This window comes from Alexandromys fortis, unplaced genomic scaffold, assembly GCF_014885135.2.
Source record: "Alexandromys fortis isolate MF-2015 unplaced genomic scaffold, M_Fortis_MF-2015_v1.1 scaffold_1, whole genome shotgun sequence".
NCBI lineage: Eukaryota > Metazoa > Chordata > Mammalia > Rodentia > Cricetidae > Alexandromys > Alexandromys fortis.
Genome location: NW_026067927.1, coordinates 15556623 through 15572351, shown reverse-complemented (window position 1 = coordinate 15572351; position 15729 = coordinate 15556623). Strand labels below are relative to the sequence as shown.

The 15729-nt window shown below is 43.3% G+C and overlaps 1 protein-coding gene across 5 annotated transcripts in view; it reads left to right on the top strand.

Annotated features, from left to right (window-relative positions):
* Hydin (HYDIN axonemal central pair apparatus protein) overlaps nucleotides 1-15729 on the top strand; it is a 326725-nt gene that overhangs the window by 285585 nt on the left and 25411 nt on the right. For all 5 annotated transcript variants that reach the window (XR_007592102.1, XM_050144333.1, XM_050144331.1 and 2 more), the window contains exons 67-75: nucleotides 2823-2983; nucleotides 4653-4750; nucleotides 5719-5917; nucleotides 6946-7158; nucleotides 8008-8146; nucleotides 10258-10423; nucleotides 12894-13041; nucleotides 13830-14037; nucleotides 14485-14706. Coding sequence is in view for 4 of the 5 variants with exons in the window: in XM_050144333.1 (XP_050000290.1) it covers nucleotides 2823-2983; nucleotides 4653-4750; nucleotides 5719-5917; nucleotides 6946-7158; nucleotides 8008-8146; nucleotides 10258-10423; nucleotides 12894-13041; nucleotides 13830-14037; nucleotides 14485-14706 (1554 nt within the window). In the remaining variant the exon portion in view is untranslated. The remainder of the gene's footprint in view (nucleotides 1-2822; nucleotides 2984-4652; nucleotides 4751-5718; nucleotides 5918-6945; nucleotides 7159-8007; nucleotides 8147-10257; nucleotides 10424-12893; nucleotides 13042-13829; nucleotides 14038-14484; nucleotides 14707-15729) is intronic.

Below are 15729 nucleotides of genomic sequence, written 5' to 3'. Positions count from 1 at the left end.
GGAGATAAGCCCACAGTCTTGTGAATCATAGGCAAGGCATTTTGGCTTTTATCATTTGTATAACTTGGAAATTTTCTGATTATGAGCTTGATTATACTTTCCTAACTACTTAATGAGGTTGGATAGCTCTTCATTTGAGTATTGACCATGCAGGGTACCTTTTACATGAATGCCTTTTGTGCCTTTTGCCCATTTTTTTTTTTGGTTACAGTGCTTATCCTTTGTTTAAGTTCTTTTTATTTTCAAGAAATTCCATTTGTGTTATGTGTCCATACATATTATCAACAAATTTATAGCTTGACTTTTTTCTTTGTTTGTAGGTGAATGGTTGCTTGTTCATTCCCAGACATCCAGACCCAAAATAGTCACACAGAAACTGTATTAGTTAAAACACTGCTTGGTCTATTAGCTTATGCGTATTTCTAGATATCTCTTACATCTTAAATTAATTCATTTCTATTATTTTATATTTTACCTTGAGGTTGTGTCCTACCGATAAAGTTCCAGCGTCTGTCTCCTTTGGTGGCTACATGGCGAGTCCCTGACTTAACCTACTCTCTCTATATATCTCTTCCAGCCTGACTATATTCTGCACTGCCATAGACCCAAAACAGCTTCTTTATTAACCTGTGGTAATAAAACATATTCACAGCATACAGAGGGGAATCCCACATCATATGATTTTTAAGATCTTTCTTCATTTTCATTCTGAATATGCATGTGTGGGTCAGGGTATGTCCATATGAGTGCAAGTGCCCTCAGTGGTCTGAAGAGGGCATCAGATCCCCTGGAGCTATGGTTACAGGTAATTGTGAGCCATCCAACATGGGTACTGGGAACAAAACTGAGATCCTCTGCAAGAGCAACATTCGCTCTTAACCACTAGGTTATCTCTCCAGTCCCTTTACGTTTTGATAAGCAAAACCTATTCTTAAGTTTTTAAAGAGTTTTTATTTTTAGATTATGGATATATGTTTTGCCAGCTTATATGTATGTGCACCATGTGCCTACAGTGCACACAGAAACCAGAGGAGGCTATCATATCAACTAGAGCTGGAGTTACAGGTGGTGAGCTGTCATGTGGGTGTTGGAAATTGAACCTGGGTCCTCCAGAAGAGCAGCCAGTGCTCTTAGCCAGTGAGCCATCTCTTCAGCATGGAAAATATCCTTAATTTTTATGAGGTCAAGTTATCATGGTTTATTTTTTTGGTTACTTTTATTACTTTTGTGTCTTATTTTTAAATCCATTCTCTCCCCCACCCCATAATATATTCACCACTCTACGTATTTTTAAATCTGAGCTTTTCTTTTGGTACTTAAGCCTTTCATGCATGTGGGAATTCTGTCTGATGTGCAACAAGGCTCTAGTTTCTTGTGTTCCACTGAGATAACTGCCTTGCCAAGTTTGGTCAGCCCTTCTACTCCCTCGTGATCTGCTGGGACTCTGTGTCATAGCCCACTTTTATATGTGCCTGGATCATTTCTGTTCTCTATTCCATTCTGTTGTCAGTTTGTCCATCCCAGAGACACTTTGACATTAGCTTAATTTCTATAGTTCCATAATCAGCCTTGATGTTTGGAGGGAAGTTCCTACCCCGTTTGTTTTGTTCTAAATGTTTTGGTCATTCTTAATGCTTTTATTCTCATGTATAATTTCTGGATCCATTTGCCACGTATTATTAAAATCTGTAACAGAAATGTGGAATTGGATTGCAGCTCTCAGTCACTGGGGGAACAAATGACAATTTTAGATTATTAACTTGTCTTTCCTGTTAACAAGGTGCTTCTCTTTTCTAGGTCTTCTCTAAGACTTGCAACTATCCAGTCATCTAGTAGCAATAGAGTTTTTCCATTGTTTTCTTTAACGTTCTTGTTCAACTTCCTTTACTTTAAGATTTTTTTACTATGCAGTTATTTAATGCTTTTAAATTTGTTCTTGCATGAATTTTATTAAATTATTTTTCTTTTTCCTCCATATTTTATGTATATTTTCAAAAAAAATCATCTACAGGGGGCTGGAAAGATGGCTCAGTGGTTAAGAGCACAGGCTGCTCTTCCAGAGGTCCTGAGTTCAATTTCCAGCAACCACATGGTGGCTCACAGCCATCTGTAATGAGATCTGGTGCCCTCTTCTGGCATGCAGGCATACATGGAGGCAGAATGTTGTATACATAAGAAATAAATAAATAAATCTAAAAAAATCATCTACATATTTTAGATCTGTGGGGTTGCTGGTGATGCACCCCTTTAACTAATGGTTCCTGTTGTTTGCACTTTCCTTGATCCATCTCACCAAAAGTTTTCAAATCTCTGCACAACTAAACAATTCTGTTGGTCCTTTCCTTTTGCAATTTGTTTTCTATTTAATTAATATCTGTTCTTTTAGCTATGGTTCTCTTTTCTCTATCCTTTGTTTTTGTCCTTGTTTTTGTTTCTGAGACAAGGTCTCTCTACATAGCCCTGACTATCCTGTAAATCACTGTGTAGACCAGGCGGGACTCAAACTCACGGAGATCCACCTGCCTCTGCCTCCTGAGTGCTGAGATTAAAGGTGTGCATCACCATGCCCAGTTCCTCTGTCCTCTTTAGAGGCCATCTGATCCAAAACCCATGCCCACATGGTTCCAGTCCTCTCAGTAATTACCTGTTGTTTGGTTGTTCTTTTTCATCCCGACCTATTGAAGGTTTGCCAGTCGTGTCTCCCTACGCTGTATTTGTGGGTTCATGCTCGTTTCCATGGGAGATTAAAGTAGTGTGCCATCCCCGAGGTCCAGTGGGCTGCTGGCTTTGTGCTGCTGAGGATGTGGCTGCCTTTGTTTCAGGTGATAGAGACAGACCCTGAGCCAGCGCACTCAGTAGTAGAAGAAAACTACCGAGAGCTGCGGATCCAGATCAGTGCCAGCGTGGACTTTGCGTCCTATCAGTGCCATACGAATGACGTGTTCTTTAAGGAAACACTGGTCTACCAGACCCGAGTGTTTGAGTAAGTCTCCAGAAGCTTAAGATGGCCAGGAAAACTGTCATTAAGGGCTAAACAGTGGCGTTGTAAAATTCTTTGTTCTTTACATAAATATTTTGCATCTTTTACAAAGGAAGTGCTTTGGACTGGAGAGATGACTCAGAGGTTAAAAGCACTGCCTGCTCTTCCAGAGGTCCTGAGTTTAATTCCCAGCAACCACATAGTGGCTCATAGCCATCTGTAATGAGATCCAGTGCCCTCTTCTGGCTTGCAGGCATACATGGAGGCAGAATGTTGTCTACATAATAAATAAATAAATAAATAAATCTGTTTTTTTTTTTTAAAAAGTACATTAACTGAGTGAATTCTGATGAAATTGCTTTTTAAAATTACTTTTAAAAAGATTTTCAGCCAGGCATGGTAATACACTTTGCAGGCGGCTGAGACCAGAAAATTTTGAGCTCCAATCTATAATCATCTATAAGAAGCAAGACTCTGTCTCAAAATGTGTTTTTTGAAACAGAGTCTCACTAAGTGTTTCTGCCTAGCCTGGAACTCACTATGTAGACCAGGCTGGCCTCAAACTCACGGAGACTAGCCTGCCTCTGTCTCTCAAGTACTGGGATTAAAGGTGTGCACAATACCTAGCTGTATTTGTTTTTAATCATTTTATTTTATATTTGCTTCTTGGCTGACATGTAATAATGTTGCATATTTACAGGGTAGAGTGTGCTATTTCAATACAAGCATACAGTATGTGATGACTGGATCAAAATAATTAGAATTTCCATTCCTTAACATTTATCTGGAGACAGAACCTTCAGACTCCTCTCCCCTAGTTCCTTATAAAGTAAATGGGAGGCTTTTTTATATTTATTTATTTATTTATTTATTTATTTATTTATTATGTATACAATGTTCTGTCTCTGTGTATGTCTGCAGGCCAGAAGAGAGCACCAGACCTCACTACAGATGGTTGTGAGCCACCATGTGGTTGCTGGGAATTGAACTCAGGATCTTTGGAAGAGCAGGCAATGCTCTTAACCTCTGAGCTGTCTCTCCAGCCCTATGGGAGGCTTTTGTAGACTGTAGCACACTGACTCACTTGCTCCCGCTGCACTGCATTTTGATACCTTTGATCCGGCCTCTCTCTGCCCATGCCTTCCCTTTGACCCGCCCCAGCTCCCAGTCCTCACTGTGCTATGCTCTTCTACTTTGAGATTAAATGTATTAACTTCCCTTGAGAGAGAAAACATGATACATGTCTTTCTCTGTCTGTTTTGTTCAGCATGATGTCTTCCTGCTCCGTCCATCTTGCTGAAAAGGACAGACTTATAGAAGACAGTAAAGAGGTTTCCCAAAATGAAACTGAAACTAGACCTACCACATGACCCAGCTAGCTCACTTCCGGGCTATGTCCGAAGGAAGGAAATCCACGTGTCAAGGAGATGTTTGCTCTCCCTCCCGTGTGGACTCTTCATAGCCCCCAGAGCTTCATCCTGGGTGTCCACTGTCAAATGAATAAAGAAAATGTGACATACTCGTGTATGTGCACAAAAGAATATAATTCAGACATTTTTAAAAAACCTTAAGAAATGAAGTGACTTGCCTTTGAAAAACAGTGCAGCCGGTAGTCAGGCAGGGCAAAAATATGGACAGCACATTCTGAAATCTGGTCCTGATCCACCCACAGGTTTGACCTCATTAACACAGGACATGTGCTGTTAGAATTCAACTGGACCTCGGAAGATACCTGCAAGGCAGTCAGCTTTGCCATGCCAGATAATCAAGGTAAATTCAATGCCAGATAAACCCCAGGGCTTGACCCGAGTCACCTGTTCATAGAAGGCCAGCTGTGCTGACAGGGCTTTCTAAGTAGTTAAGAGTTGGCAGAGCATGGACTTTGTGGGGTTTGCATAGCCATGTGGGCCTCTTCCCCTCCCGGATTCCTTCCCTCCAGATTGATGGCTCATATCACTTATCACTAGGAATCTTATCTTCCTGTTCTCAACCTGGAAGATTTCAGACCACTTTAAAAACTGTCCTGGGGCTGGAGAAATACCCCAGCAGTTAAGAGCACTGGCTGCTTCTTGCAGTGGACTCGGGCTCAGTTCCCAGCATCCCCAAGGTGACTTACAACTGTTACTGCAGTTCCAGGGAATCTGACATCCCATTCTGTTCCCTGCAGCACCAGAAACGCATGTGGTGCACATACATACACACATAAATCTTCTTTAAGAAAAAGAAAGAAAGAAAACCTAGTGAAAACTCTTGAGTTATTTTTCCAGAAAGAATATATACCTAGGCCAAAGTGTATAGCTTTTACACACAAAGCCACTAGCAAAGGGCCCTGCACCTGGCAGGTAAGTAAGGTGTCCGTTGTTTCAGTTGTGGAGACTCACAGACTGTTCGAATGGGCCCTTACCCATGGACTCCCGCTTTGTAAACCCCTATGTTAGAGCAATGGTTCTCCACAAATTCTGTTCATAGCTCATCGCCCTGATGCAGAAGATCCACAAACCCTTTCTTGACCTACCCTCTCTGAACCAAAAGAAAATAAATATGAAAACACCATAAAATTAATGTGTTTTTCACAAGTCACCTGGGAAATGAGTTGGTTCCTTTCTACTGTGTCCAGGGTTAAGTATATCTGCTATAAGAGATGGGTCCCCAGATGTCAAAGAGGGTCCCTAAGCACTTGTGAGTGGCTGCCTCCCAGGACCACTGCAGACTGTCACTTTTTCTCCATCCTCCCTCAGGCTCCAGTCAGAAAGATCAGCTTAGTCAGGGCACGGGCAGCACCCTGGACAGCGCCTTGGACCACTGGCCAGAAGTCTCTCCGTCACCCTTCTCCGTGGAACCCTCCTCGGGCCTTGTGCCTGTTGGGAAGACTCAGAAGATCAAAGTGAAGTTCTCCCCGATGGACACTGGGGAGTTCGAGAGCACCCTGTACTGCCAGTAAGGAAATGTGTTCCCCAAGCCTCTAGTTCTTACCCTCTTCTTCCCTCCCACCTCTGTCCTTCCTTCCCACCCTGGTCACCTTGGAGCCTGGGAGTCTAAAAGGGCCAGCCTTTAGAGAAGAAGGAGAATGTTATCTAAGCCCCGCTTATCAACTCGCCCATCGCTTCCACCTGTCTACTGCTCCCTTCCCGGCCACGTTCAGTGCTCCACTGAATAAGAGTAATTTGCAACCAGGCACCTTCTACCCTTAAAGAAAGCTTCCTTCTCCATTCTCTGAGACTCCTCTATCTCGTATACAAAGTGAAAGCAGCAATCCTTATAATGCAGAATTATTTGGAATACTAAATGAGCTAATTTAAGCAGAGAACTTGGAGCAATGCCTGGCCCACAGTAGCACAATAAACAAACATAGGAGGGGAATATGGGTTGGGGGAACTGGTCTGGTTTGGTGTCCAGTGAGAGAAAAATAAGCAAAGACATCAGTGCAAGTCCCAGATGTGGGAATTCTTCTGTAAGCCTTGTCCTAGGATGACAGAGGCCTACATGTGCTGTCAGAGTTTGTGAGTCCCGTCTCCCACTGCAGAGACCTGTGCCACACTAGGGTCGCCTCTGCTCAGCCTTGAGGCTGAATCTGTGCATCCCAGTCTACAAGGGTCTTAGGATAATTTCATTTTAGGATTTCCAGGTCCTTCTCTGTAATCTATTAGGTGCCCAGGAGTGGACCCAGAGTGTAAGCACTCCTTTTAGCATCTAACACTGATAGAAGGAAAAAGCTTGGAGCCACATGTAAGTGCACAGAGGGGCCCATACTCGGGATCCTCATACGCAAGCCACTCATCCATTTAACGTTTAGTGAATATGTACTATGTAGAGTTGCCAGTCAAGTCACATATGATTGCCAGTCAAGAAACGCCACCTTCTGCTCATACAGAACTCACATTCTGCTGGACAGAATATCCATTTCCAACCTACTAAGAAAGCAACAACAGATATAAAATCAAATTAAAATAACTTTGTCATTTCAGAATTCCCAACTTGCCATCAGGAGAGCAAGGCCCTGTTCTGGTCACAAGAGGGCGAAGCGTCCTGCCATTCTGCCATTTTGACCTGAAGGAATCAGACTATATCAGTGGGCATCGGCGCAACCCAGAGCTCCGAGGACCAGGCTCTGGGCCTCTCGATCCAAACACCCGAGTGATCGAGTTCACTAGTGTGGGTATAGGAGGAAAGAATCTCCGGTGAGTCATGTGGGTTGGCATTGGCTGAATTCATACCCATCTGCCCTTCTAAAGAACTCAGAGAAAGAATTTAGAGAGGCCAGCTATACTGATACCTAGACATGGCTTTGATGTCCTCGGGTTTGCTCTAGAGATAAAATATCGGAGAACTGGTGCATGAATGAAGCTGGATCCTGTGTCAATAATTTTGACAGAGGGGGAGTTTTGGTATGTTTGTGTGTGTATCCGTGTGTGTGTGTGTGTGTGTGTGTGTGTGTATTGGTTATAAGCCTAGCCTTTAATGGCTGAGCCATCCTGTAAGAGATGGCTTAGCAGTTAAGAGCTCTGCCTGCTCTTCCTGAGTTCAATTTCCAACAACCACATGGTGGCTCACAGTCCTCTGTAATGAGATCTGGTGCCCCCTTGAGGAAGAGACCTGGTCAGTTGTCCTCATCAACTTAAACAATGAAATCCAGTATACGAACAAGTTCAACAGAACCACCATATACAGGCTGTCCATGCATGCTTTAGCATTTCTAGGACATATATACATATACATGTGTGTGAAATGAAATATATATATATTTGTATATATGTATAAAAGTGTATTCCCTCACCCCCCAACCTTGACCACAGAGCATCCCTTGACACATATGGCCTTAGGAGCATTATCATTCGAAAGCCAAGGACTCCCATTATCCTTTAGATCCTAGGGGGAGGTGGCATTTTTATTTCTACAGTAATGAAGTTCTCAGACCATTTCTGGTTTCTAGGAGGAGACTGTAACAATTCTGGGGTCTACCTACACTTTCTTGAATTTTTTCTAATGCCTTCCCTCACTTTCTGCTGTCAATTTTACCCCTTGGCCAGGACCTTTACCATCCTGAACCCGACCGATAGCACCTACTCTTTCTGCTGGACCTCTGAAGAAGCAGAAAGCCTGCAGCACCCTCCAGCCTTTGTGTGCCTTACAGAAAAGGGTATCATTCATCCTGAAAAGAAAGCAGAGGTGTGTGTGGCTGGGAACCCCGAAATTCTAGCCATCTCTGCATAGCAAGTGTGTGAAGAGAGAATAACATTGATAAGAATCATTGATCAACAAGTATTTACTGAGTGGCTATCAAGTACAACCCCAGTAAGAAGATAGATCTGTGCTTTCTTGGATGACTGTGGAGAAAGCCCTAGTATCTGCCAGGATTTTATGAGAATATTAAAGGAGCAAAGGGGAACCAGACATAAATATCTGGAGATTCCTGGGCTTGTGGTATGAGGATGTTAAGAACTATCTATATCTAAAAGATTGACAGCAGCAAAGGGACATGTCTTTACTTTCCCAGTGAGAAAGGCAAAAAGTAAGAACAGAGTTCCAACTTGTGACTTGATCCTAAATGTCTTCACAATAATATAGGGCAGAGGGTCAGATTTATGTATGAACTTGACAGTCAAAGCACACATGTAGGCTCCATGGCCAGTAAGTTCTATAGAGGATCTTATATGTAGCAATAAGTCCATGAAATGGAAATTATGAATTCAAATACCTTCTGGTAGTTGGCAAGATTGTTCAGCAAGTAGGAGTGATTGCTGCCAAACTTGAGACCCGCATGATGGATAGAGAAAGCCAACTCCCACAAGCCATCCTCTGACCTTCAACATTGGCACACGCACACACACACACATGCACACACACAGATACATAAGTAAGAATAAATTAAAATGCTGGTGTTGGTGCTGGAGAGGCAACAGTTAGGAGTGCTTTCTGCTTTTACAAAGGACCCAAGTTCAGTTCCCAGCACCTATAGCAGGCCTATAACTCCAGCTCCAAAGGAATCTGTCATTTCTGGCCTCTGGAGACCTATAATCATATGCACATACCTACACATAGACACATGCATACACATAATTAAAAAATAAAATCTTTTTTAAAAAATATTTAATTCCTCCATAAGATCACCCAAATGAACAAAGCAAGTGGGAGGGGGGATGATAGGCAGTGATGATACCAGGACCCACTGGCTCTTCCTCTCCTCTGGCAGATGATCACCACACAGACAAATAGCCCCAGGCTGGCCTCTTCTACATTTTTCTGAAAACACCAAATTTTTGTATTTCTCTCCATCCTATGTATTGGTAGTAAGCTCATTATTTTTAACCCTTCCCAAACAAAATGAAACATATTTGTAGAGTCTCCACTTGGCCTCTACATATTGACAGCTCCCAAAGCCAACTAGTTCAGCATAGGATCCAGGAGTTAGGTTTGCCATAGCTGTGGTCCTTCTTGGATGTACTCCTCCACAGCCCAGAAATGTGTCAAAGACCCTGCCCAGTTCCTGGAGAGGTAAGTTGCAGAATCTGTAATCCAAGACTGTGCTGATTTGGGGTGACAGTAGTGTCCCTGGTGTGGCACATTTCCAGAACAGCTTTCCTGCATCATCGTGTCATTGGCATGGACCTCGGCAAATGTTCTTCTTCTTCTGCTCAGTCCTGGTTGATCAAGTACAAATTCATGTTAGCCCCCGGGGGAAGTACCTACAGTAACTTTTAAGAACAGACTTTTCTTCCAGATCTTTCTGTTTCTTTCTAGAAATCTGCTCCAGTCGGTTTCTTCCCATCTTTATTTGTTATGATTTTGCTCCTTTGTGTCTTCACTTAACAGACAGATTGTGGCATGCCATGACCCAGCTCACCCTCATGGTATCCGTCCCCATCAGTGCCACTGCCATCCAGCCCAGTCACTCATTGTCTTCTGAACTTCAGAGACAGGCAGGCAGGCAGAGGAGAGAGAGATCTTGTTGCCCTGGTGATGATTTTGAATTGGGCTATATGCCAGATTGTTGACAGATATGTGGGTTGTCTTTCTTTGGTACTGGTGCCAGTTCGGTCCACTGTGCTACAACCATGCCATCCAAAGAATGGCACGGAGTACAACAGTATCATCAGCACAGTCTGTGGATGGGATAGATGACTGTTCTCAAAAGGTGGGGCAAACTGGTTGCCATTGCTCGTATAGCCATACCTACTTTAGAAGCTAATAACAACCTGGGAAAATGTCGCCTCACACTAGTAGGTCTCCAGGACAAGGAAGAAGTGCCTCTCACTGTCCTTTTTAAATTGTCTTCTTAGATTGTGTTCCAGTTCCTGCCTGCTCACCTGGATATCACAGAAGCATTCTGGACTTTCTGTATCCCAGAACACAATATCTCAGTCCCCTTCCTGCTGGTGGGCAAAACTACAGACCCCCTCATCTCTCTTGACCAGTCACATCTCAACTTCAGCTCTCTCCTCATTGGTAAGGTGGTCCAGTCAGTTTTTCATTTTTGAGCTGGCATGACCTTAGGTCATCAAGGATTCCGGGAGCAGGCCTCTCGGAGCCTTCCAGAAGAGATATGTCAGAAAGCCTCTGTCACTTATCAGAGAGCCATATGGTAGTTTTCTCTCAATCTCAACTCCATCAGCTGTCTTTGGCAGCCACACCCTAACACCCTGAGAATACCTGGAAGGTTTGTTATAGAGTCACAGAGTCTCCTGGGCAGGTTCCTGTAGGACCTGCACGGACTCTTCATCATCAGAACCCTGGGTCTTGTACATGTCTCTCCACCTCCAGGCTGTGGGCTGTGTTTGGTTGGTGCTTGATCTGTTCTACAGTGTTCAGATTCCTCTAACTTCTTTTCATTGGGTTCAGAAATTGTTATTGATGGGCTGGTGGGGACTGTGGCTTCAGTGGTGGAGTTCTTGGCAAACACACTTAAAGCCCTGGTTCACCCTCCAACACAGAGGGTAGGGAGATACCAGATTGGCCCAAATATTCCTCCATGGGATGGGAATACTCTAAAATAAATCACAAAGTCCTCAGGTTTACATTCTAATCATGGGAAAGAGACTAACAAAACCAAGTAAAACACATAGTAAGGCAGAGATTGATACATGTTATAAGAAAGATTTCAGGGGCTGGAGAGATGGCTCAGAGGTTAAGAACATTGCCTGCTCTTCCAAAGGTCCTGAGTTCAATTCCCAGCAACCATATGGTGGCTCACAACCATCTGTAATGGAGTCTGGTGCCCTCTTGTGGCCTTCAGGCCTACACACAGACAGAATATTGTATACATAATAAATAAATATTTAAAAAAAAAAGAAAGAAAGATTTCAGGAGGATAGAAAGAATTGGAATGTTGTAGGTGCTAAGGAGGTAACATTCAAGCAGAGACCTGTGATGTAAAGGAAGCTACCATCAGATGCCTTAGAACTCTGCGTCTCTCATATGGATATGAGTGGGTACGTAAAATACGGCTATGGCCAGAGAATTTTTAAGTGATCAGTTAATGTTTATTTTGACAACATTATTCATGATAGTAAGTCAGACAATATAAAGAGTGTAACCCAGGAATGCAATGATGTTGATTTCAGTATAATCATTATGTCAGTAATGAAGAACCATACGATCGTGTTAATGTACCAAAAAGTCCTTGCTAAAATTCATCAGAAGTTCTGCCCTATCCCCACTCTCAAAAACCCTCCAGTAATAAAACTGGGGTTATAGAAAAACAAAAAGAATATTAAGCTATAGCAAGAGACCAGCCAACAGTGTCCTGTCGTAAATAAGGCTACTGAAGCTGTTGGAATTAAAATGAGTTGGGCAAGGGTACTTATTATCACCTCTATAACTGAACATTTTCTTAGAAATTGTAACAATCATGAAAGTCAAAAAATAAGTATAATGGGCACTAACTTTAAGGGAGAAAGAAAAATGATCTAAGTTGCTGTGGAGGATCACTTTGTACACAGAAAGTCTCAAGAGTCAGGAGAGAGACAATTAGAATCAAGATAATTTGGTAAGCTGGGAGAGACCAATGTGCAAAAATCAACAGTTTCATCCCTTTTTGCTGTAAATACCTAGAAGCAAAAACAAAAATAAAAACTCTATTTACTGTTAACTAAATATACAATATCCAAAGATAAATCCAGTTCTCGAGACCTCTGTGTTAAGAGTTAAGTCACATTAAAATGCTTCCAAATAAGAGCTAAACATTCGGTTAGTTCTTCCAAAATTAAATGCAAATTTAATCAAATTTCAATTAGAATCCCAGCTAGGAGTGCACAGGATTCACAGTTAGAGTTTAATGTCAGATAGACTTGATGTTAGTATAGATATGTCCCAAGTAATATTTGTTCACATTTATGCTAATAAAAGTTATTTGTGAAATCTGATAGCCTCATTCTCCTCAGGATTGAGGAAGGGACTTAAAAAGATGATCCTAAAATTTTGTGGAGAAATGTTTTAATGTTAGCCAAAGAAAAAACAGAATAATGAGTCAGAATCCTGCATAGGAAAGCCCAGGGTCATCTAAGGTCAAATTCAGAAGAACTCAACATAGAGATTCTTTATGGAGATGCGCCCTCAAAGAGAATGAGAGGGCACTCCCATTACAGACCCAAGGAGACATTACAGCTCCTGACTGAAGGAGCAAGGGAAGAGAAAGGTATTAGCAGAGTCCCAGCATAGCTGCAGCCAGGTCAGAGAATCCACCCTCTAGAAGGAACAGTCAGTTAGGGAAGAGATATTCCAAAGGGAGATGTGGAATCCCTGCAGGAGCAAGGTCACTGGAAAAGCAGAAGGAAGGAAGTGAGGCAGTTCGAGGCTGCGGAGGTCGGGGATGCCAAGATTGCTCTGTGAAGCCTTCCTCTTGTGTGTGGGGTGTTACCAACTACAATCTCCTTGACTAGGCAGAGGCCTTTGTTGAGGGCTGGTGTTTCCTCCCCAGGCAGAGAAGCCCGAGAGACGGTGAAGATTATCAACAAGGAGGAGCATGGGTTCAATTTTGCATTCCAGGATAACTCCCGTTTCTCCGAAGGATTCAACAACAGCCTGACCGTGTGTCCCATGGAAGGCTGGATCCCACCGCTGTCCAGGTGAGTGAAAAAAATGAAGTCCTCGGGATGCATGGCAGGGTCCCAGGCCTGTCATCTATCAAAATCTCTTCTGGGCCATCAAGATGACTCAGTAGTAAAGACACTTGCCACCAAACCTGATGGCCTGAGTTCAATCCCCAGAACCCACATGGTGGAAGGAGAGAGCTGACTCCCACGTGTTGTCCTCTGACTTCCACACACACATACTGTTGATGTATATACATGCATGCACACACAACAACAACAAAAAAAAACTAAAGAAATAAAAGTAAAACCTCTCTCAACTATCCTGTCTGACTCCCTGGTGTTTTTCCTTCTTGATTAATTATGGGGCATCCTAACTTTTTTTAATGTGTGTATGGGTGCTTTGCCCATATGTTTGTGCACCGTATGTGTGAAATGCTAATGAGGTCAGACGAGGGCATCAGATTCCTTAGGACTGGAGGTACAGGCAATTGTGAGCTGCCATATGGGTGCTGGGGAATTGAACCCTGATCCTCCAGAATAGCAAGCAGCCAGTGCTCTTAACTGCTGAGCCCTCGTTCTAAATCTCCACCTCAGTATTTTTTTTTCTCATGTCCATAGCATTTTCCTCGTTGTCTTGTGTGTATGAATCCACAAAACAGTACCTGGCTTTGCCTGGAAAATCTTTAAAATTCACTTAACTTGGAGCGGTGTTTTTGGTGTCCTTTGCTCAGAGCGTACCCACTAATCCCGTGGATGCTTGTCTTAGGAGGTTTTCGCAGGTCGGACTAGTCAGTTAATCCGCTGTCTTGTCTCCTTGTCAGTTTCCCAATTGAAATTTTCTTCACACCAAAGCAAGAAGGAGATGTGAACTTTAATCTGATCTGCAATGTAAAGAGGAAAGCCCACCCTCTGACACTCAATGTTAAGGCCGAGGGCTACACTATGAATGCAGAGGTCAAGTGCAGGGACCGGACGGGCTCCACCTTCCTCCTGATGTCCAACCAGGTCAACACCATCAACTTCTACGAGGTAAGGGGTAACAAGACCCTTACTGTCTCTCTGCCTTGACCTAGGGAACATGGCACAGGGAGTATGAGCTGAATCTTCCTGTCTCAAATACCAGAGAGATCAGACAAATAAATCCATCCCCAGAATTATGTAGTTATGATGTGAATGTTTTTATTATTTTTTAGAGGATGAATATGCTAGGAAGGGGCATGAACACTTGCATTAAGCAAACAGGAAAGGTTTTTCACAGCCAAGAAAGATCTAAGAATTAAATTACCAACTTATACTCCAGATATAGGAGGACCCCTATAACACTTGGTGGGTCTTTCTGGAATATCCAATGCCATTCAGCTAATAGCACCCAGCTTATCAATATCCCTCTCTATCCTTATCTCCCAAAGAGCATTTCTCCCTTGACAAGGGAGTGATGCTTTCTTCACCACTGCTCTGCCTCCCTCTGTCTCTTAGGTAGAGTTAAATGAATGTGTTCAGTGTGAATTCAACTTCATCAACACTGGCAAGTTCAACTTCAGCTACCAGGCAGAGCTCTCTGGGCCTAAAGGCCTGTTGCAGTACTTGGACTTCACGCCTACCGACAGCAGCGTGGATGTGGGGCAGTCAGAACCTGCCAACCTGTCTTTCCAACCATATCAGAAGTGTGTCTTGAAGGGCCTGGAGCTCAAAATCAAGGTGAGACCATTTAATGGTTTCCAAACGCTGAAAGAATCTATGGTGTGTTGGCCCAGCCGGCTAGTTCCGGCAATTCCTACCCGGTTGTTGTTTCAGAGACAAACTCTGGAACAGACGCCTCGGCAGTGTCAACCGGAAAGCAAATGGCCACCCACACACCATGACACTATTTCGACATTAAAATAAGTGGTAGAGCTGGATAGGCAGAGACGTTAAATACACAATACTCTCCAAGATACGGTATTAAATGAAATTTCAAGAACGGTGATATCAGATAAGGGCATCAGACAGCAGGGACAGCACTGGCAAAACCAACTTTCTCAAAACTCTGGAAATTGACTGTCCAAGAAGCGTTTATACCAGAATGTCTGCAATCCGTAAAAGCGGTGAGGTGTACAGTATTTCGGTTTGCCCTATTCCCACCTTCCGCCATCCCCCAGTCTCTGCAGCAGTCTCAGAAGTCGAGAGCTCTGCAGTGAACACGCAGACCGGTAACCTCTTGGCCCCTGGAGCAGGAAGAGTGGTCTGCACTGCCTCAAAAGCTCCACTGCAAAGGAGCTGTCGTTACTGTGCCGATCTAGATGTGCGCGTGTGTGCGCGGGCCCTTTACCCATGAGCCCTCTCACCAGTCCCCAGTCTGGAAGTCCAATGGGAATCTCTATTCATAGGACTTATTTCTGTCTCAACTGAATCAAAGTTTGGCCATTTTACACTTGTTTTTCCTTGTAGGACATTTGTCTGGAATAACCAGTAACAGTTGTTGAACAGCTGCAGCCCCCTAAAGTGGCAGTTGCACTTGGGGACAAACAAAGGGACGAGTTAGTGGAATGGTGTTTTCAGGGGGCTTTGAAAACCTTCGGCATATTCCCTGGCATCAGGACAGCCATGCATCACATGAACATGTGCATATCTTGGGGCTGAGATACTGCTGAGGAAGCCATCAGTTCTTCCCTCATTCCAGGCTGAGACCAAGAACCATCTGGAAAGAAGGCTTAGTGCTTAAGAGCACCTGGGTTTGATTCC